The 22,578-nt window shown below is 48.5% G+C and overlaps 1 protein-coding gene across 3 annotated transcripts; it reads right to left on the bottom strand.

Annotated features, from left to right (window-relative positions):
- Positions 1–532: 532 nt before the first annotated feature.
- On the bottom strand, positions 533–21,930 carry mmp11b (matrix metallopeptidase 11b). 3 transcript variants are annotated; one of them, XR_010325426.1, is made up of 9 exons: positions 21,487–21,930; positions 11,195–11,436; positions 9,804–9,947; positions 5,370–5,503; positions 4,799–5,055; positions 4,282–4,486; positions 3,039–3,299; positions 1,062–2,712; positions 533–1,030 (listed from the first exon to the last, which is right to left on the bottom strand). XR_010325426.1 is itself a non-coding variant. In XM_064308444.1 (8 exons), the coding sequence occupies exons 1-8, from the start codon at positions 21,598–21,600 to the stop codon at positions 2,585–2,587; spliced, it is 1,485 nt and encodes a 494-aa protein (XP_064164514.1). In that variant the 5' UTR covers positions 21,601–21,930; the 3' UTR covers positions 533–2,584. The 3 variants fall into 3 exon arrangements, 1 of the variants encoding a protein (XP_064164514.1); XR_010325425.1 differs by having other exon boundaries at positions 533–1,576; positions 1,612–2,712; XM_064308444.1 differs by having other exon boundaries at positions 533–2,712.
- Positions 21,931–22,578: the final 648 nt, after the last annotated feature.

Below are 22,578 nucleotides of genomic sequence, written 5' to 3'. Positions count from 1 at the left end.
AAACACAAAAGAACAGTAGACACCGAACCCCAAGGACTGGAGTCCTCTGAGCTGAAGTAACCCCAGGCCCTCTCCCTCACGGTGATGTGTCACATGTGAGTTCTCAATGTTCTGTACCAGAGTAGAACCCCCTCAAGGCAGGCATGGTTTTGGGACGGGGGGGACGGGGGGACAGGGGGACGGGGGGGTGCAGAGAACAGGCTGTAAAGATTGCAGCTGTATGGGGTGAAGAATTAAGAGATGGAGGTAGAAGTGCTTTTATTGCATGGAAAGAGCATGATGCGCGTGGTGAACATTCATTCCAGAGTTCACTTTGTTCCTAGAATAAAATCATAGATTTTTTGCTAGGTTGACTTTTTTTTATTAACCTTTTCTTTTGGACTTAACAGGATTTTTAGTGGCGTCCGAGTTTTCTTTTTGATGCTCTGATGCATCTTATGCTCAAAATCAATGTGACCACATGAACCTTTGGAAACATTACATGATACAAGGCACAGCACTTGTTACTTGCAATGAAATGAATTGGACTCTGTACAAAGAAGAAAAACTTTATTTGTACCAAAATATTGTACAACATTTTAAAGATTTATTTACACAGTAAATACGGTATTTGATTTAAAAGATTTTCAGATCAGAGATACATGTATTTGGTTACAATAACAGTGTCTGAGTGCTAAAGAGTTTTCTCCATAGCATCTAAAGCTACCAGTGCCAGCAAAGACCGAATAAGTCTCTGCATGGATTACATTGAAAACCGTGATCACAATTATGCATATAAAACTCCCTTACAAGTGAGAAGTAGAATTATGACATCAGTGTCCAGCACTGACAGGAAATGACATTTATATTGCAGGAAAGAAGCACAGCTTTCATATCAGTCACGTCATACCGCTGCGTATTCATTACAGTTGCTGATTCACACCGTCCCTTTAATGTCAGTCACTAATTAATTACTTCCCCTTTAATGCTATTCATCAATTACCACTTCCTGTTTAATGCCAGTCTGCAATTCCCACTTCCTGCTCAATTCCTATCTAGAATTCCCACTTCCGCTTCAATACCAGTCTGGATTTCACACTCCTGTTTTCATCGCACTTCTCAGTTAATTGGCTCAATCAATAATAACAATAACAACAGTAAACATTTAAAGCACCTTTTTCTAAGTGTTAGCACATTTTTTGGAAAGCTGTTTGGAATTTGTGGTTGGGGTTGTGAATTCCCCCTGCATTTTGTCCTTTTTGTTCAGAAACACCACAGTAAGACGTTTCCGACGCACTGATAAAACCTCAGTATTACCCTGAAACAGGAACCACCACCCTGTTTGTTTAAATTTTTAGCACCTTTATGCATAAAAAAAGACAAAGCGATATTTAAAAAAAAAAAAAAAAAACTATTTAAAAAGAACTAACCTGTAGTACAGAATGCTGGGCTGCATTAGGAGGAAGGAGAACTGCAGGTGGTTGTCCTACAAGCCACTGAGGGGTGGTATCATGCCGTTTTGGTCACTACAACACTTCTCAGTTTCAACTAAATTGATTTGTAGCATGGCTCCCCTTAACAAGGCTGGAAAAACAGGCTGAAGGCATCGCGCGCACGCACGCACGCACGCACGAGCACGCACACGTGCACACACAAAATAAACGCTCCCCTTTGTTACCTGAGAAGAAAAGGTTTTTGGATTCTGAGCAGAGCTCCACCTTTCATTTTTCATGTCTGGAGACCCAGGAGACTAATTTTGACTGATTTCAGAGGAGTTGGAAGGTAGAACAGGTAAGGAATTTCAGTGCTAAAGTATTTAGTCTGTTGCATTCAGCCACAGACTATACTCTTTAATCAAACGGCGTATATGATTTCTTTAGTCCTCTGTAGCTTTCATGTTGCAGGTATGTCACGTCAACTAAGCGTTTTTTCTAAGTTTGAAGTGTTTTCTACGCATGTTTTAAGTTTATTTATTTTTTTAATTCACTATCTCCAGTACTGCAGTGTAATGTCCCTGCACAGTGGTCTTCTAACTTGTTCACATATTGTAGCATCTCCAACCGACCCACGTGCTTCTTATTCTTCACTGTACTAGAGCAAGGCATGAAATAGATATTTTAAATTTGGCTTGCCATTCTGCCAGGTGAAATGTACAGGTCTGAGGAGAGACTGCCTTTCTCTCTCATGTTCATCATTGATCAGGCTAGTGGGCGGGGTGTTGATGTGTCCAAGACACTGACCTGTCCTTATGGGGGTTAAGTGGGAGTGGCTTCATGTGAAGTTGGTGGCAACTCTGGTGTGGGGAGGAAAATAATGGGGGTGACTTCATGCTCTTCGAGTCTTCCTCGACACGGAAGAGCTTCTTCAAACAGGGAGCTGAGGTCTTGAGATTCAAAGTCACTTTTGATATACTTACTATAACATAAACAACAACAAAAAACTAAATGTATTTAAAAAAAAACATTGTTGCATTTGTTCCCCTGTTACCAAACGCGATGTGGGGAAACTGGCATGTTTTCGACCTCACAGGGCCCCGAAAAAGATGACCGTGCACAGGTTCTGAGCCCGCTTTGTCCAGGAGACCCCCGTCCCTCCGCAGGGGGTCCTATCGGTAGTTAGACCCGGGGCAGCCGAAGAAGTCCATCCCGATTCCTCGCGGATACCCGGGCAGGACGGACCGGGTCGCCGGGTCGACCTTCCAGTACTGCCTGCCGCTCAGGAAGTGGATGTACCCTGAGATGTGGACAGGACAGGGTGAGGAGAACCTGCAGCAAACTCCACACAGGAAGGCCCCGGCCGGATTCGAACCCGGGACCTCCTTGCTGTGAGGCAACAGTGCTTCCCACTGTGCCGCCCATGATGCTCCGTATAGCTTTTTAAATTAACCAACAGAATTGCCTTTCTTTGTTCTGAATTGACTGAAATGAAATGGAGCTGACCTGAGTCACTCGGAAGTGTCATTTGTATGAAGTGTATTTTCCAAGGATGTAAGCTGGCAGTCTTGATTTGACCCCAGCGTTGGCCTGGAGGTCGGAGGTCGGAGGTCGGAGGTCACTCACCTTGCCGGTCCTGGAAGGCTCCGTCGACGCTGGCGGGCACGCCCCTCCAGTCCTGCATGTGTCGGGGGTGGGGGGTGTCCACGCGCCTCTCCCGCGGGCTGAAGCGCCAGTAGCTGCCCGATTTGAAGAAGTAGACCCTTTGGGCGTGGTCCTCGCTCCTCAGGAGGGCGGCCTGGATGTGGGACACCGGGAGGCCCAGCCGCTGCACAGGGTCTGGACCCGTGATCCGCCTCCCCGCGTCAAAGACCCAGTAACTCTCCCCTGCATCACACACACACACACCCAGTAACTCTCCCCTGCATCACACACACACATACCCAGTAACTGTTCCCTGCATCACACACACATACCCAGTAACTCTCCCCTGCATCACACACACACACCCAGTAACTCTCCCCTGCATCACACACACACACACCCAGTAACTCTCCCCTGCATCACACACACACACCCAGTAACTCTCCCCTGCATCACACACACACATACCCAGTAACTCTCCCCTGCGTCACACACACACACACCCAGTAACTCTCCCCTGCATCACACACACACACACCCAGTAACTCTCCCCTGCATCACACACACCACACCCAGTAACTCTCCCTGCATCACACACACACACACCCAGTAACTCTCCCTGCGTCACACACACACCACCCAGTAACGCTCCCCTGCATCACACACACACACACACACACACACACCCAGTAACTCTCCCCTGCATCACACACACACATACCCAGTAACTGTCCCCTGCATCACACACACACACCCAGTAACGCTCCCCTGCATCACACACACACACACACACACACACACACCCAGTAACTCTCCCCTGCATCACACACACACATACCCAGTAACTGTCCCCTGCATCACACACACACACCCAGTAACTCTCCCCTGCATCACACACACACACACCCAGTAACTCTCCCCTGCATCACACACACACATACCCAGTAACTGTCCCCTGCATCACACACACACACCCAGTAACTCTCCCCTGCATCACACACACACACACCCAGTAACTCTCCCCTGCATCACACACACGCACACACACACCCTATGGCTATCCTATGGATCTCCAGGATCAGGGTTGGCCACCCCTGAACTCCACCATGGACAAAGGTTAATATGATATAACTAAGCATCATTGTGCCTTGGTATTTATTGCCAAACCCTGTTAACATACCCATCCTTTTTTATGACAGCCGCAGGCCACACCCCGTTCACCCACCTTGGAAGAACCAGATGTTCCCGGACTCGTCCTCGAATGTGGCGTCCACGCTATCGGGGATCCCCGGCCAGTGCCGGGACGCCAGGGCGGGGTACCCCGTCTGCAGGTGCCCGTCCCGGATCCGCCACACGTACCCCGACCTGAAGAAGAACAGCTCGCCTCGGATCATCGACACCGCGTCAAAATCGGTGTGACAGGTGTCCGGCTGCGGGGGGGGAGGGAGGGAGGGAGGGAGAGAGAGAGAGAGAGAGAGAGAGAGAGAGAGAGGGGGAGAGAGGGAGAGAGGGAGGGAGAGAGGGAAAGGGAAAGAGATTAGTCTATGTTTGATGTTTTTTTGGTAGTAGCAGTACATAAAGTAAATATATGTTTGTGTTCAGTGCGGTGTGTGTAAGAATGTATGTGTATGAATTTGCATCTGGTAATATGAGATTGTGTTTGTGTGTGCCTCTGTGTGAGCATGAGAGAGTGTGTGTGTGTGTGTGTGTGTGCATGTCTGCTGCTGTACTGACACACTTACCACGGTGAGGATCTCGTTGGTCTCGATGATGTGAGGGCGGGTTGGGCGGGGCTTGGAGGGGCGGGGCTGGGTGGGGCGGGGCTCGGGGGTGAGGCGCTGGCCGTACAGGGACTGGATCCCCCGCCTGTCGTCCTCGCTCAGCACCAGCGGGTAGGTGAAGCTGTAGAACGGTGACATCACTGCTCCAGGGACCTGGGAGTGCTGGAGGCCGAGGACGTGGCCAAACTCGTGAGCCGCTACCTGGAGCAGGTTCGTACCTGAGGGGGAGGGGGAGGGGGAGGGGAGGAGAGGAGGGGAGGGGGAGGGAAGGGAGAGGGAGGAGGAGGGGAGGGGAGGGGGGAGGAGACACAGAGCACAGATTTCAGTCTGCCATGCTGGCACTGAGTTTCTGCTTCTGGTTTGACAGCTGGGTGTGGCTTTGCTGCTGTACCCTGAAGCAAGGCCCGTCATTGGTCGTTTGGTGGCCAGTGAAGTATAACTTCACTGTAAAGTGCTATGATACTTAAACTATAAATGCATTATGTGGTTATTTTTCATTGGACGCCCCTTTGTCCCCCACCCACACACTGACCAATGCTGTTTCCCACCGTCCATGTCTCGTCATAGTCGAAGTGAATGTCTCCCTCCCGGTGGGTTCTGGGAAAAAAGGCGTGGGCGAGGATTCCTCCAGGCCCGTCAAAGGGCAGGCTGTCCCCGTGCCAGTACCTGTCAATCAAACACAACGTCCCAACATGATCCCATCGTGCTTGTCCAGGATATGGACAGATTGTACTTCTTCACCGTGCAGACACTGGTACCGATCATTGTGGGACATCTCTAGAGTTTCCACAGGCTGTCCCCTGTGCCAGTACCTGTCAATCCAACAGAGCAGCTCAGAAAACATCAGGGAAGAAGTGGAGCTACACCAGTGACTGGCAGGGCTACAGTAGGGGTGGGCGGGGCTAAATATGGATGGAAATTGCTGTGATTCCCAGGTGTGGGCATGGGGAGGCTATTATTACCTTTTATTGCCCTAGTGCTCAACCTGGACAAACAGGTATCTCAGACACATCGTACATGAGTGACACACACACCTGGGTCAAAGTTCAAATACATCCCTGAAATACTTTAACTCATTATATGCCAAAAACCCATCCTGCAGATCCCTTAAAATGTTCAACAAATTTTCAACTAACAAATCATAACCCAATCATACCTTAGAACGAAAGCCAGGATTTGCTCTTAAAATTCCTAAGAACACACATTTCTTGCTAAGCTATCTGCAGGGCTTTTCCTAGCACATAAAGGGTTACAGTATTCAAAATGATGAACTGGTGCCCAGGTGTCTTTCAACCCTGGATAAGAGGTCTACACAAAGCAAACATATTACCCTGATAAAGATAACAGACAGGCGTACACAGTGCCAAAGACCAGCTCAGTCTGGGTGGGGTACAGACACAGTTAATCCGTGCTTCTCTCTCTCTCTCTCTCTTTGTTTTACTTAAACTTTAAATGTTCGCGAGTACTCTATTAAAGTGCTGCACCAATCCTGCCTTGGGGCTACAGATGAACATGAGCACGCTGGCACCGCCCCGCTACCCAGGATGCACCAGCGGCCATGGCGAGGATTGTCAGTGGCCTCTGTCGAGCATGCTCTCTCTGGCCTAAGGGTGTCATTAGCCAGGTCTACATCACTGCTGCTCTTATAAACGCATGTGGACCCACTTCTGATCAAAGGTGGAAAATTCAGGTTCAGGAAGTAAAATTTCATTCCAGTCACCCATAGTATTCGCTCATTAGCCCAGTCAGGAGGTGGAACTAATTAGTGAAGTCAGCTGGCTGAGGTGGCAAGGCCTTTACCGTATGACCCCTGAACTTCCCTCACCTCTGATTATGTTCTTTAGCTTTGTTAAGAAGATAAAGAACGTATTTGTATACAGCATGTAGAGAGCAGGAAATTCAGCCCATCCAGGCTCCCCATTTAGCCGGAGTGAGTCCATGGAGCACCCGGCATGTGGGTCATGCCCAGACCTGAACACCCCCAAGGGACTGCCTGTCCCTGGACTGCATGACCCGGCAAGCTGATCCATTCACCTGCAAGTCGCTCCGGATCAGAGCATCCGCCAGGTGAATGTGAAGTGACTAACTGAAGTCAACGTAAATAAGTGAGGAAATAAATGATAAAATAATCAAAGGGGGGGACTTCCAGGGGGAGAGGGAGGGGAGGGGAGGGAGGGGGAGGGGAGGGGGGTATTGCTGAGGACGGCGCCAAATGCCCTTTTCATCCCGCCAACAGCGACCGCCCCACACAGCGCTGATGACAGGATGGCACGGCTTTTAAATGGGGGGGTCGGCTGCTGAAATATTCACAGGGTTTACAGCCTTTTATTTACACCCTCTGTCTGAACTTCTCTCTCTCTCTCTGTCTGCACTTCTTCCCCCTCTGACTCTGTCTCTCTCGTCCTCTCACTGTCTCTTCCTCAATCTGTCTCTGTCTCTCTCTCTCTCTTTCTTTTCTCGCTCTCTCTGTGAATACACTCTGTGGCGGACTGAGAGGAATGTCGAATGACTGACAGATATACTAACAATAATAAAAGACCTCAAAGCTTTCATCACAGCCTCAAAACTCTGCTGGCAAAATCGTTATGCAGCCTGTCCTAAAACCTTATTTTTATCTGGGAATAAGTAATCTCCCTATAGTACCATTATTACCGCCCCCCCCCCACCAAAAAAACAAATCATATCTATCCCATGTAGACACACCATGTATACAGTGGTACAGATCATTGTGGGGCACCACTATGCTTGAACCTAGTGCGTCAGCAAAATGGGGCACCCTGAACCAAGCCTGAACCAAGCCTGTCCCATTTTGGTTTTGGGTCAGGACAGCGGTGAGCTCCGTGGGGGGTAAAAGGCTCTGTGCAGCTGGCCTGGGACCAGTTCTGCAGGTGAATTTTTCCACCCCATTAAAACAGGCCCCTGAGCTGGACTGACAGAGCTCAGGCCCCAATTATAAAGGACAAGAATCTCTATATCCCACTGATCTGATCTCACTGATCTCATAAAGAGATATGAATACGCCACATGACTCATGGAGAGATATGAATACACCATATGATTCAGGGAGAGATATGAATACACCATATGATTCATGAAGAGACATCAATACGCCATGTGACTCATGAAGAGACATGAGAACTCCTATGTGCCTGTGGGTCTGTAAAGACAGGAGTGTTTTGTAGGAGTAGGAAACGCACCACACTGTACCTGTGCTGTACCTGTGCCAAGACTGCAGCAGCAAGCATGTGCCCGGAAGCCAACTGGCAGGTGTATAAAAATGGGGGGGAGGGACGCCTCACAGATCCCACAGACGAATGTGGGCCATTAAACTGTGTGAGAAAGAAAGGGAGCGATCCTGGAGCTCGGGTAGGAACGCAGGTTCTGAAATACGGCCGGTGCTCCTTCCGCTGCCTGGATTACAGACACACACAGAGTTTATTCTGGAGGGAACGCTCAGAACCAGAATCGAGCCGACGAGGGGAGGGGAGAGACCGGTGAGGTGTTCTCTGGCCCCATGGAAGGAGATGGAGCTGAACGGGACAGCCTGAGAACAGGGACAGCTCAGTAAACACAACCACACCGGAGAGAACTGGCCACCACTTTTTACAACACCTCGCTTATTTACAACTTCATCTTTCCACCTGCTCTATTTGTTCCCATGTTATTCTGGGTTAGGAATATGTCTTTTAATTAATTTCCGGATACATTTTTTTCTGTCCTCAACCTTTTGCAGTAGTTTCTTTTTTTGCCGTATCCTGGAGGACGGGCGCGGGTGAAAAGTGCTGCCCGCTGTGTTTTTGGAATGCACTGTGTGAGCAGGCAAATTACGAGCTGTGCCTGGAGCCCGGGGCCTGGAGCCCGGGGCCTGGAGCCCGGGGCCTGGAGGAGCTGACGCAGGCGGTGTAATGACCTGCCCTGCGCACAGCCCGGGCTCCACCGGCCGCTCGACACTGGTGGTTAGTTCCTGCTGATTGGGAGTCCATGTTCGGCATCTCGCTTTTGCAAGGGTTGCATCTTTCGGGGACTCTAAACGTCTGCACTGCTCATAGATTTAGATACTGCGGTGGAGGGCGGGAGGGAGGGAGAGAGGGGCGGAGAGAGAGACAGAGAGAGAGAGAGAGAGAGAGCAGAACAATACACCGCGAAGGGGAAGAGATTCCACACGCCGGGGCCTACAGGCTCTGTTGCTGCTTGGTGAGAATCTAATGGGGCTGGGGAACACACTGCGAGCGCAGGCCTCTCCAGCTCTGGTCCTGGAGGGCCCCAGGGTCTGTAGGTGTTTGTTTTCACCTTAAAAATCAGCAACCAAATTCAGACCCGAGAGCCCAGGTGGAGTGAGTTATTTCTGTAATCAGCAGCTTAAATCCAATCAATTAAGTGCTGAGTGACAGTGAAAACCTGCACACACTGCACAAAGCTCACCAGGACCAGGGTTCATTTGGTCCTTCTTCTCGAGGCTGAAACATTAGCCAACTCAGGTTTTTTGTAGAAGAGTATGAGGTTCTAACAGATAATTAAACTTTATTTAAAAAGTGTTTAAGTTAGCTTCAGTTAAAGCAGCTCAGAATGCTTCTTTTCCTGAGTACCTTTTGCTTTGGAACGCCCAATTGCTGAGGACCCATCCCATCACTACAACGTTCTTCATCTATTCAGGAGAGTAAGGGCCAGAGGAGGACTGTTCACAACCAGTCCACCAGAGAGGGCACTAGCGAGCAATAAGCCCTTCCTCCCTGGGTGGTGCTCTGGGTACTCAAGGTTAGACATGGTCGGTTTACCTGGTCAGGGTTGAGCTACCAGGACAGAGAAGTGTCTGTTTAAGGAAGAATTACCTGGTCATGGTGGGGTCATGTGGTCATGGGTCAGGGTGGGGTCACCAGGTGTGGGCGGAGTTACCTGGTTTGGGGCTGCTCAGTCAGGGCGGGGTTAACTGTTGAAGCTGGAGGTTGCTTGGTTATGGCGGCCTTACCTAGTGAAGTCGATGATGATGTCAGCGCGGCCGTGGCTGACCTCGGTGAAGGTGAGGGGGGTGACGTCGCTCCACACCTGGTTCGCCTCCCGCAGGATGCTCCTCACCTTGTCGTTACTCATCTGCCAGGGGAAACGCACGATCCTGAGACACACACACGCACGCACGAACACACACACAGACACACACACACACACGCACGCACGCACGCACACACAGACACACATACACACACACACATGCACACACAAATACATTTTAAAAAACGCACGTGTCCGGTGTTTCAAAACTCCCAAAGCTCCCTCTCCACCTCTGTCACTGTCATCTGAAATGTGCCCAGTTGTGACAGGCAGTCGATGCCCCTGGTATTACGGTATTTTAGGTAATCCCTGCACCTGAGCTCGGCTGGCGTGTCCGAACAGCCTCGCGCCCTCATCCTGTGCCATCTGAGCGGGCGCGATGCCACCTACGTGCTGCGATACTGCGGCTGTGTGCAAGGCACCCTCATGAAAACACCCTCAGGCCTGCCTCTGCACTGTGGGTCACGCACACATGAATGTAGTCATGGGAACCACAGCACGTATTTTCTCTGTTTGTGTGTGTGTGTGTGCATGTGCATGTCTGTGTGTGCTGGGGGGGGGGTCACTGTGAACTCCAGTGGGGTGAAATGAACAGGATTTTCTGTAAGGCTCAACGCCAGCTATTTACCCCCCACCTGCTAACTACACCCCTACCCCCACCCCAAATAATCTGGAGCAGGGTGGGGTGTTGTGGGGGCAGGGCTATTGTGAGCTAGCCCCTCCCCTTCCACTGCCTCTTCTCTACATCAAGGGCCTTGGATCCGTTTGACCCCCGACATGCGGCTGACCCCTGACCTGCCTGACTGAAAGTGATGGAGGGGTGCGGGTGGATGGCCGTTGAGAGAAATGAAACACGACAAGCTAATTAGTGTGATACTTCTGTTTTTTAGGGGATACTGTGTACACCCCCGTCTGCTTTGATGCTGGATGCCTGGTTACTGTGGGCTGATCGCCAGTCTGTACCCTCTCAGACCATCACCCCAGACCTCCCCGGACAGGTACTGCTTTAGCCGTGATCTCGCATTGGTCATCAAAGGGAAATCTACTTTCATCACCCTGATTAATACTGCTGTGTCCAATAGTACTGCTACAGCTGTAACACCATCACTGATATTAATAATAATCACTGTATTTTTTACCTGTACAACAGCAAGAACAGCAATGATAATAATAATATGATAATAATAACTACAATAATAACACAGTAATCATAACAATAATACAATCATCATAATAATAACAAAACAATAATCATAATAATAACAACAACAACAACAATAATAATAATAATAATAATAATAATAGTCTCACTTGTAGGTGAGGTCAGTCTTGTCCCATCGGCCCCCAAACAGAACGAATCGTTTGTGCCGCTGCCTCCCAGTGGCCACGCCCCTCTTCTGGGCGGGGTAGTCCGGGACGCCACATCGGGGTCGGCTCCAGAGTTCGGAGACGTTTCCGGGCGTAACGCGGGTCGCCTCCTTCAGCGTGTCCTGGCCGTGGTTCAGCCGCACCCTCTTCTTCAGCGGGTACGGGTGGGGCTTCTGGAGCCAACCCTGGCAACACAGACACGAGCAATCAACTCACTGATAAATCAATCAGTCAATGGAACAATAATAAACCAATCGACAGAGGAACTAGTAAACCGAATGACAGATAAATGGAGCAATAAGTTACCTAATCAACGCAACAACATGAAGCAACTAGATTAACAACTCAATTAACCTATTGAGAAGTCAAACAATATATGAAACAAAGATGAAATTAATCAACCCAAAATCAATTGATCTAACGAGCAATTTTTGAAAAAATCAAACTCAAGAAACATACCCAACAGTACTAATAAAAAAATGTTATTGAACAAAAGATTAAAAAAAAAAAATTCTTTGTTTTGTTGTTTTTTTGTGTTTGTTGGATGTATTGCACTAAACCTTGTCATGCTTCAAGGTAAATCAGAATCCAAAATGAGTCACAACAATGGTGACCCCATTTCACATCACTAGAGGTTCCTCAGTATTTCTTGGGGGGGGGGGGGGGTTGGAATGTCTGAGACGGAGAGAAGTTCACAGGATGTGGATAATCTCACGCATTATCACAGTCAATTTCCTCTGCAGAATTTAGAGGAAATAACGATTAGTTGGCTGGGGGGTTGGTTTTCGACGGAGCAGTTAGGCCCCCAGTGGACCTTTCTGATCTTTATTACCATTAGCCGCCTCTCCTGTGGAAATAGCAAGAGAAAATTCCCTGTCACTTCCCTCTAAAAAAAAAACATCCATGAGCTGAAGGGTAGAGGCTTGGGTTTGGGGGAGGGGGAATTTAGGGGTTGTGAGACAAGATTTAAAGGCTTAAAACCAGCAATTTAGGGATATTCTCTTTCTCAGCGGACAAAGACATTCAAAACCAAGAACTGAACAATAGAACCAGCATTGGCCTTTACTGTGCTTTTTTCCTTATAGTTGTAAAAAGAAGCACTTCTGTTACTTTGAGGAAGTCTCTCAAAGTTTGTGCTTCAGTAAGGAATGACTGGATGAATGTGTAAATGAGTGAGTGCATGAGTGAGCAGGCGAGAGATCGGGAGAGTGAGTGAGTGAGTGGGTGAGTGAGCAGGTGTGAGATCAGGAGAGTGAGTGAGTGAGTGAGTGAGTGAGCAGGTGAGAGATCGGGAGAGTGAGAGGTGGAGATGGGAGGAGTGAGCAGGGGAGTCGGGAGAGTGGAGTGAGTGGGTGAGTGAGCAGGTGAGAGATCGGGAGAGTGAGTGAGTGTGAGAGGGGAGATGGGGTGAGTGAGCAGGTGTGACGGGAGATCGGGGAGAGTGAGTGAGTGAGTGAGTGAGCAGGTGAGAGATCGGGAGAGTGAGTGAGTGAGTGAGTGAGTGAGTGAGCAGGTGAGAGATCGGGAGAGTGAGTGAGTGAGTGGGTGAGTGGTAGTGAGCGTGGAGATCGGAGAGTGAGTGAGTGAGTGCGGGATGAGAGAGTGAGAGTGGGAGAGTGGTGAGTGGTGAGTGAGCAGGTGTGAGGATCGGGAGAGTGAGTGGGTGAGAGTGAGTGGGTGAGTGAGCAGGTGTGAGATCGGGAGAGTGAGTGGGTGAGGGTGAGTGGGTGAGTGAGCAGGTGTGAGATCGGAGAGTGAGTGAGTGAGTGGTGAGTGAGCAGGTGGAGATCGGAGAGTGAGTGGTGAGGGTGAGTCAGGTGAGATGGGATGGAGAGGTAGTGAGTGAGTGAGTGGTGAGGGGTGAGTGGGTGAGTGAGCAGGTGTGAGATCGGGAGAGTGAGTGGGTGAGAGGGTGAGTGGGTGAGTGAGCAGGTGTGAGATCGGGAGAGTGAGTGGTGAGAGGTGAGTGGGTGAGTGAGCAGGTGTGAGATCGGGAGAGTGAGTGGGTGAGAGGGTGAGTGGGTGAGTGAGCAGGTGTGAGATCGGGAGAGTGAGTGGGTGAGAGGGTGAGTGGGTGAGTGAGCAGGCGAGAGATTGGGAGAGTGAGTGAGTGAGTGGGTGAGTGAGCAGGTGTGAGATCAGGAGAGTGAGTGGGTGAGTGGGTGAGTGGGTGAGTGAGCAGGTGTGAGATCGGGAGAGTGAGTGGGTGAGAGGGTGAGTGGGTGAGTGAGCAGGTGTGAGATCGGGAGAGTGAGTGGGTGAGAGGGTGAGTGGGTGAGTGAGCAGGTGTGAGATCGGGAGAGTGAGTGGGTGAGAGGGTGAGTGAGCAGGTGTGAGATCGGGAGAGTGAGTGGGTGAGAGGGTGAGTGAGCAGGTGTGAGATCGGGAGAGTGAGTGGGTGAGAGGGTGAGTGGGTGAGTGAGCAGGTGTGAGATCGGGAGAGTGAGTGGGTGAGAGGGTGAGTGGGTGAGTGAGCAGGTGTGAGATCGGGAGAGTGAGTGGGTGAGAGGGTGAGTGGGTGAGTGAGCAGGTGTGAGATCGGGAGAGTGAGTGGGTGAGTGGGTGAGTGAGCAGGTGTGAGATCGGGAGAGTGAGTGGGTGAGTGGGTGAGTGGGTGAGTGAGCAGGTGTGAGATCGGGAGAGTGAGTGGGTGAGAGGGTGAGTGGGTGAGTGAGCAGGTGTGAGATCGGGAGAGTGAGTGGGTGAGAGGGTGAGTGGGTGAGTGAGCAGGTGTGAGATCGGGAGAGTGAGTGGGTGAGAGGGTGAGTGAGCAGGTGTGAGATCGGGAGAGTGAGTGGGTGAGAGGGTGAGTGAGCAGGTGTGAGATCGGGAGAGTGAGTGGGTGAGAGGGTGAGTGGGTGAGTGAGCAGGTGTGAGATCGGGACAGTGAGTGGGTGAGAGGGTGAGTGGGTGAGTGAGCAGGTGTGAGATCAGGAGAGTAAGTGAGTGAGTGAGTGAGCAGGTGAGAGATCAGGAGAGTAAGTGAGTGAGTGAGTGAGTGAGTGAGTGCGTGAGGATCTTCTCTGCGAATGTAAGTACTGTGTGTGGTTTTCCTGCGGTACAGTATGAGCGCTGACAAGCGCTCTGTGATTTACGGCTTTGTGATCTCGGGCACAGTAAGAAGGTCCTTGGTTCTAATCCCGCCGGGGCTTTTCTGTGTGGAGTTTACATGTTCTCCCTGTGTCCGCATGGATGGGTTTCCTCTGGAAAAGTCCAAAAGACATAACAGTAGGCTAACTGTAGACTCTAGATTGCCCATAGGTATGAATGGTGTGTTACCCAGTTCAGTAAACGTGGGTGGGTGTATCTGAATTCTCTTGACATGTGAATCCTCCTATTGGGGCCTCCGGTTTGTCGTACTATGCTGATGCGTCAGCCTTAAAACGAGATGTTCCAAAGACACAGGCGCTACGCCCTCTGCGGTAGGAGACCTGTCCATCTGTCCTTTCATAGTTTTCATTCTGGTGCATGTCAGCGCATGCATTAAAGCAGTCTGTGCGCTTTCTCCACATAAGCTCTGCACTGTCAGCTGCATTTCATTCTAAATCCACCCCCCCCCCCCCCTTCATGACACCCGTTACATGTTCCCCCATCTCAGCACTTTTTGGTCATTTGTATTTGTCCTAATACTGTAGCTTGTTCTTCTGCCTAGTTTGGCTTGGCATAAGTTAGGTCTGAATAGTGTTCACCGTGTGAACTAAACAGTGTTCTTGGCTAGAAATAGCTGTACAAAATAAGTGTCGTATCTTACTGAACCTGTGTTTTGTAGTTGTCCGTGACCATGAAATGCACTTTTTGTATGTCGCTGGATAAAAGAGTCTGCCAAATAAATGTAATGGAATGTAATGTAAAGCTGCATTTAAGCCTTTGCAGACAGTTGCTCTGAAGACAGTTGAGAGTGCAATTGCATTAAAAAGCTGGGTGCCTGTCTGTCCTGCCCCTCACCCCCAAACTACCCCCCCCCCTGCCTCAGGCTCTCAGTCAAGTCCAACTGGGAGGGACATTCTCCAAAAGTTCAAAAGATCAAATCCCAGACCAAGGAGCCTGACCCCATGACATGACCCCAGAGAACATGAAAGACTGCCACTTCCTGTGTGACAGACAGGATCAAACTGCAGAGAGGAGGCTGTATGGGTCCTGCAGTCTGGGCTTCACCTGAAGGCTCCAACATTACAGAAAGGGAATATACAGCCATGTCCTGAAAATATGCACGCTGAGACCATGCTGATGTATACATTTTTCAGCAATTTATTAAAAAATACTAATAGATACACGTATCATCAAATATGTGAAAGTGACAATTATTTTTTAGTTTTGCCAAAATGTGAAGTGTAGCAATGCATTGGTGGCACAGTGAAGAAATATTTTCTGCACAGTGTCCGGTTATGAGAAACATTTCTTGTTAAAAGGAGATCCTTTTCCCGTTATAATAACATACCAATGTATCTTGTTATAATGACTAAAGTATCTCATTATGAGGAGAAACTTTCATAATTTGTTATGATGAGAAGACATACCTTTCGAAAATGATGCACAGAATGCGTTCAGTGAAGGCCAATAACTCCATAAAAGTGTGTATTACTTAATCAAGTGTTACTTAAGTCTTGGGTTGGGACAAGGCGAGATCTTTGAGCACTTTAGGTGCTATTGCAATAAGTATGCATACACTAAGAAGAATTCTACACTAGGAAGAAGAAACGATTAGTCTGACCAACAAAGTTATTGGCCTTCAGTGAAAAAATATTTGATTGGCTGTATGTATTGATGGCAGTAGCTATCATAATATTTCAGCGTGAGAATAGTTCTCTGTAATCCCAGGAGAGGGCACTGCAGTGCTGTGCTATATGACCTGCTGATGTCAATAAACTGCCTTTTGATTAGTAAGGAATGTGTCACCCTCTCTTCAAAACATTACTTTCTCGTTATAATGAGATAAAGTTTCTTGCCATAATGAGAAATTTTTATGAGAATTTAATGAGGATCTTGTTAACAAGAAAAGTTTCTGGTTATAGCGAGATAATGAGCGAAAAATATTCTCCTACTGTGGCAGCAATGCCCTGCCATAGTGTTGTTACAATATCCTGATAGTATATTTTACTGCACTTTACTGCAGTATATTATACCTCTGTGATGGGACAGAACTGTATCTGGCATGGTTTTGGCATCCCCCGTGAAATATGTAGTCTCGGTGAAGTCTTACCGTAGGTTACCGCACATATGACTGACAGACGGATGGTGCTTAATTGACATGCCGTATTCTATTCATTGTGAAATGTGAACCAGAGAAAACCGGTGGCCAGCGCAGGTGAAGCTTCGGGCTGCCATACGCTGGATGAGGGGCCGGCACGAAGCAGGGGTGAACAGGAATGGCATCAAACCCGCTTCGCATCCAATCAGTCGTACAGATTCATATTAGAGAGTCGTTGAAAACTGGGTCCGTTCTGTCTGTAAGCTTCCCTGATACTGTGGCCACCTGTCTCAGTTAACCATTCTTGGTGCTCTGCAGAGGGAAGGGATCATTTATGGGTCATTTATGGCTCATCTGTGATATGCAGGTGTACCATGTAGATCCTGAACCTTGGCACAAGGGCAACAACAACAACAACAACCCGACAACAACCCGAATCGGGGCTGCGGCGGGGGAGCCAGCGCCTCCCTGGTGGCACGGGGCACCCTGAGGTCAGCGGCACTCAGTCCGCCGGCCCGCTCGCGCCCACCGCGATGGCAAAGCCGCCAGGGCATGCACCTGAGTGTGCTATAGCTCCGCCCTCAGATTTAGGGGCAATGCCATTCGAACCAAGGACAGGCGGTAGGAAGGCTGAAGTCTGATTCTCCTGCATTCTGCGGATTCCTGTTTCTCTCTCTAAACACTGTATGAAACTCTCATGAGACTTAACGTATAAATAATGACTTTTGCTACAAATCTGCATTTTGGTCACACTTTTCAGGCAGTAAATGTCTGTTGTATACTTTTCCAAATAACCAGCATTTAAAATCATCAAATAAATAATGTTACAACAACACCATACTCCATACCATATACTATACTCTGGTAAATGGTTAATTCAGCACCGGAACGCGTCAGTTTTAATTTCCACCATTAAAGGGCTTATTTTGCATCCGTGTAGTCCAAACCTTTTCCTTTTGCAATCTTACGCTGCCCTCCATCTGCGAAGCACCGGATTGGCCTTATTGACTGACTGATGTGCACTGACCTCCTTTTTTGAAACAGTTCATTCATTCAGCATGCAGATGTGGGCAGCTCTGGTTCATACCTGAGGCCCAAGCCCGATGCGGGTCGGATGGAATACCGCCATAAAAAATGGGACTTCCCCAGGCGTTTCCACAGCCGGTGTGTCATTTCGTTTTTTTTAGCTCCAGCTGCACGAGGAAGACCAAAGACAGATCTTCGGCCCTCCGGGTTTTTCCACAAGATGTGTGAAGCTTAGTCGGGGGGGGGGGGGTTGTGTGTACAAGTCCCGGGCGAAGATTCTCAGCTTTTGTCACTTTTGGGAGAGGCACTTGACCTAGATCGCCTGACTAAAAAGTATGGTGCGTATCTGCACAAATCAGGTCAAGCATAGAGCCGCATTAAGCTCAATAATCTGCCACTCAGTGACTGAGCTTTCAGATCATCTCCGCACCTTCTGCAGAGGAATGAGGAAACAAAGGGAAGGACTGGAGAATGGGACTGTTACAGAGGAACAGTAACATTCCCACCCCCCCTCCCTCCCTCCCTCTCCCCCCCATCACCTCTGCAACCACAGCTGATGAAAGAGGCCCAGATCCAGCGGGCTGCAATTATCTGTGCAGGCGTGTGCGTGTTTGGACACCGCCGATCGCTCCGGATCTCCCGCTCGGGAGCGGCCTCTCCGAAGCGTCGCAGAGAAACCGCCGCCGGCGCTGGACTGACGGGCTCTCCGCAGAGGCCGGCCCGCCAGCGTCCCCCCCCCCCCCCGCACGCTCCCGCACACCGGCCCCCCCGCACGCTCCCGCACACCGGCCCCCTCACCGCGCTGTCAGGGGCGCGGGGTTAACCCTGTCAGCGCCTCCGCGGAGCTCGGAGCGCTGCTTTTTTTAATATAATGAACCCCCCACCCCTTTTTTTTGGTTTTTCTCCCCAGTTTGGAACACCCAGCAGACCAGCATGTGATGTCAGCAGCCATTTCTTGTCATAGTTCACAAGTCCGGCTCCTGTGATGGATCACATTGGTGACCTATGCAGGGTGTATTCCTGCCTTTCACCCAGTGTGTGTTGAGCTGTGATCAGGAGAAAGTGGTTCAGAAAATGGATGGATGGATGGACAGGCTCACACAGACTTAAGTTGGAGGAAGACACTTCATTTATACCCAGGATTGACCAGCAGTGGTGTGCAATGAGACACTGTCAGTATTTGATACCAAACCATGGGGCCCATCCATGCACTAGACCAATGAGAAGCTTAAATATGTCCTGGCCTGACCGATCAGCTGATGGGTCATTCGATGAGTTCTGGTCGTGCAACCCATATGGCCCAAAACACTGATCCTGGGTCAGACTCTAACCCTTCCACACAAAAGGGAATGGGTGGGAATAATTTATTACATGCACTGATTCAGGATCAGCCATATTTATATAATGTAGTTTCTATGTTTTACGTTTACCTTATATTTTCATCTTAGATTAAAAACGCACTTTTGCCTTGTATGAATTGTCTTTCAGAAAGAAAAGAAAATACCATTAGTATTATCATCATCATAATAGCTTAATAAAAAAAAACCATGCCTTTGCTTAGAGGACTTATAAAACTCGCACTTCAGGCAAAGTACCTGTTCGTGTTTGCACAACGTCAGTGTATCCACCTGAAAGCCCATACCTGTTACCTGTAACCCCACCCAGGGCCCTCGCTGCAAAGCAATCCCCACTCTGCTGACAAGCGCTGCCGGGCCCAAAGCGGTGATTTACAGATCGCTAAGATTAGCCAGAGCCAAGGAACACGCTGAGCTAAAACACGGTGACTCACACCTTTATTTGCGGGACGCATTAAAAAACACGGCTAATGTTTACGAACTGATTTCTGTTTTCTGCGCTGGCACTGCGGCTGCTGATAGGGTCACTGCGTACAGGTGCGGCACTCGTGCGGCACTCGTTCTTAAATAAGTAACTCAGTTGTTCTGGTTACACCCACAGCACGCGTACCGTGTTGGAGCAACACACTTCAAAGGTTGTTGCAGAATGTTGTGGTCTGTTTAGAGTGAATGTAGCGCTCAAGGTGAAACGTAGAGGGTTTAGCCTATCTCGACTTCAGACTCGGGATGCATCTGTCCGTTCCGTTATTTCTGGGAGTCCTCCATTCCCTTCTCGCACATTTGAAATGTTTTCATCGTTCGGCGTGTTGTTAGTATGTTCAGGGACGAGTGGTGTTGGAATCCCCTCTGACACATTGTCCATTGGCTGGTCATATTTGCTAAATTAAACTCCACACACCGCAGACAAGTACTCTTCTGCAGTGTGTAGTACATCGGCGATCCATTTTCCTCGGTTCTTGCTGCATCAGCAAACAGACAGGTTTTTACGCAGCTCTACGTGCCACATGACTTGTCTCTGCCTGTATAATCTCTGTCTCTCTCAGGCACTATTAGCTTCAAGGAAAATAGACCATCCTCCAGCTCTAGCTCTCGCTAACTACATCACATACTTCCAATACCACAAAACCAACTCGACAGCAAACTGCGAATACCACAAATTTACCATACTTCTGAAAGATACCATCAATACCACCAACTTAGCATGTCACAATCTTGCCATTTTAAAATATTACTGTTAGTATTTCATTCAGATCCGTTCAGAAGTACATCGGATCACATGGTCTGAGATCAACAAAAAGTTTCAAACGTTTGTGACATAATTTTGGAGAGAAAATGTAATGCATGCACGCACGCGCGCACTCACAAGTTCCACTACTATATCCTTAGAAACGGTTGTCAAAGGCCCCAAAAAACTATCGTGCCCCAGGCGCCCTTCTGAATGAAGGCAATTAAAGTCAACTATTTAAAACCTGAATGAGCGGGATGGCGCCACGTTTTGCCTCGAGTTATGACAAATTGTCGATGGATAAAAATGCTTCTAATCGCTTGTTTTGTTTTTTTGTTCGTAGTAGACAGACATTACACATTACAAATTAAAGAAATAAACAACTACTCCTTTGCATGCATTTAAAATCGTTAAGGATTTCAACGCACGGATGGTGTAACCTACTTTTTTGCTAAATTAATATTACGCTGTCAAATATCTTTGAGGTGTTTTCAGTTCAAGGAAAGAGCGCGTTTTACTCAAGAAACAAGCACAACTGCAGGGATTGGTTTCCTTGCCGACACCTGCGCTGCGCGCACATTACCCAGCCATTCGCGTTAGTGAAGCAATGCAGAAAGCAAAGGCAATTTACCTTTGGCTTTGGTGACATTTAAGCATTAAGCAAACGCGCGCGTGCCTCTGTATGAAGTTTGTGTCTTTCTTTGCTATTATGGACAGTCAAAGGAATACACTGCTCTGTACGCATTTTCAATAACGGAACGGTGATCGAGTGGCTTAGTAGTTAAGGAACGGGGCTTGGAACTCCAAAATTGTGGGTCAATACACTGCTGTTGTATCCTTCAGCAAGGTACTTATCCTGACTTGCCTCAGCAAATAATCACTTTGTACATGGGTTATACGTAAAATAATACTGTACTGTCTAACTCGCTCTCTCAACCTCTAGAACAATGGCAAACTCTCGGTATAAGAATAAATATGTTTATTTTTTCAGAAGAAGCCGGTAAAATGTGAAATTGAAGAATCCTGAATAATCCAGGTGAATTTCACGGCATCCGGCGCAGATCGATCCATTCCCGACAGTGTATTGCAATGACGCGAAATAAAAATAAAAATATGTTGTTTGTAAAATATGTTGAAACATAAGATTATTATTTTCAATATAGACTTCTATACGTCTCATGTTTCACCTCTCATAACACCTGTGGGAGCCGCGCGCCTTTGCTCATCTGCCGAGTCCCGTGGGGTCCCTTCCACACACAAATTCGCACACTGTAAAATGTATTTTATTTGAGGCACGGGATCAATGATACTTACTGCCTAGATACCCTTAAGCATGCAGACATCTCAAGCCCGGAGATGATGCTGAAATTCCCATACCATAATTAGCCTACCTTACAGCAAAAGCGCGCGCTGAGATTTGCCAAACTGAAGGAAAACTCACCGCTGCAGCTTTGTGCCTGGCGGAGGCTTTGCCCTCGGGTACTGGCACGGAGCAAGCGTAAAGGAAGAAGTGCAAAACGAAAGCACTGGATAGAAGCCGAGGACCCCGCATCATCCTCCGACTCGAGACGGACTCGTTGAATACCAGAGCACCGGAGAGCAAATTGCGGAACCGGTCAACAGAGTGCGCTACCCGCCGCCCAACCAGTGACTGTAGCAGAGATGTCCTGTGGTGGATTTATATACTCCCAGACTTCTTTGTTCGGTTTCTCTTCAAATTACACTTCTTTATGGGAAGGGGAGACAACTTTTCTCGCTCCCACGTGATTTAACCCTTTTGCTGCCTTCACGAGACAGCGCGCAACAAGTCGCTCCGTGTGACAATTGCAGTATGCAGAATTACCAGAGAAGTGCAGACTGCCACCAATGCTTTGAGGTGGCAACTTGCAACACGCTCATTTCAGGACAAAAGAGAGTTTTAGAGTTGCTAGTTAAGCCATTTAAGTATAAGTTATATAGTTATTATAGTAGTTATAGTCCATTGCCAAGTGTGCCAGTAATCAAAACAACATGGCAAGCCACAGTAAAGGGTATCAGTAACCTATTCGATACGTTTCAGAAGTTCTAAGTCCAAGTTCTTTTACACTTTTCCCTGTTCAATCATTGATAGTTTCTCACTGGTTGCTAACACACCAAACAATGTCAACAAACAACATCAACAAAAATAACAAGATTTATAGACGCACCACACTAGCCTACTCAGCATCGACAAGAGATCATTTTTACTTGCTATGCCCAGAAGTGCTTATTTAGCACCACCTAGTGGGTGCGGTGGGTCGTGTATCTTTGGCTGCAACAATGACGACCAAAATGCGGGTTATTGCCAGTTTAATGAACGTTTGCATTCTGTGTGCGTGCGTGCGTGCGAGCGCGCGCGTCTCCTCTCAAGAGTCGTTTACCTAGCCTAATATCCTTTTACGTGTAACCATAAAGTGTACCCTACTCAATTCTCCAAACAAGTAATGCTCACTAATTAAATGACTTCTCATTGGCGTTTTGTATTCTGCGTCATAACCCACATAGCATCTTTAAT

The sequence above is a fragment of the Anguilla rostrata genome, chromosome 14 (genome assembly GCF_018555375.3).
Source record: "Anguilla rostrata isolate EN2019 chromosome 14, ASM1855537v3, whole genome shotgun sequence".
In the NCBI taxonomy this organism is placed as follows: Eukaryota; Metazoa; Chordata; class Actinopteri; order Anguilliformes; family Anguillidae; genus Anguilla; species Anguilla rostrata.
Note: the sequence above shows the minus strand (reverse complement) of the source record. Positions and strands in the feature narration are given on the sequence as shown.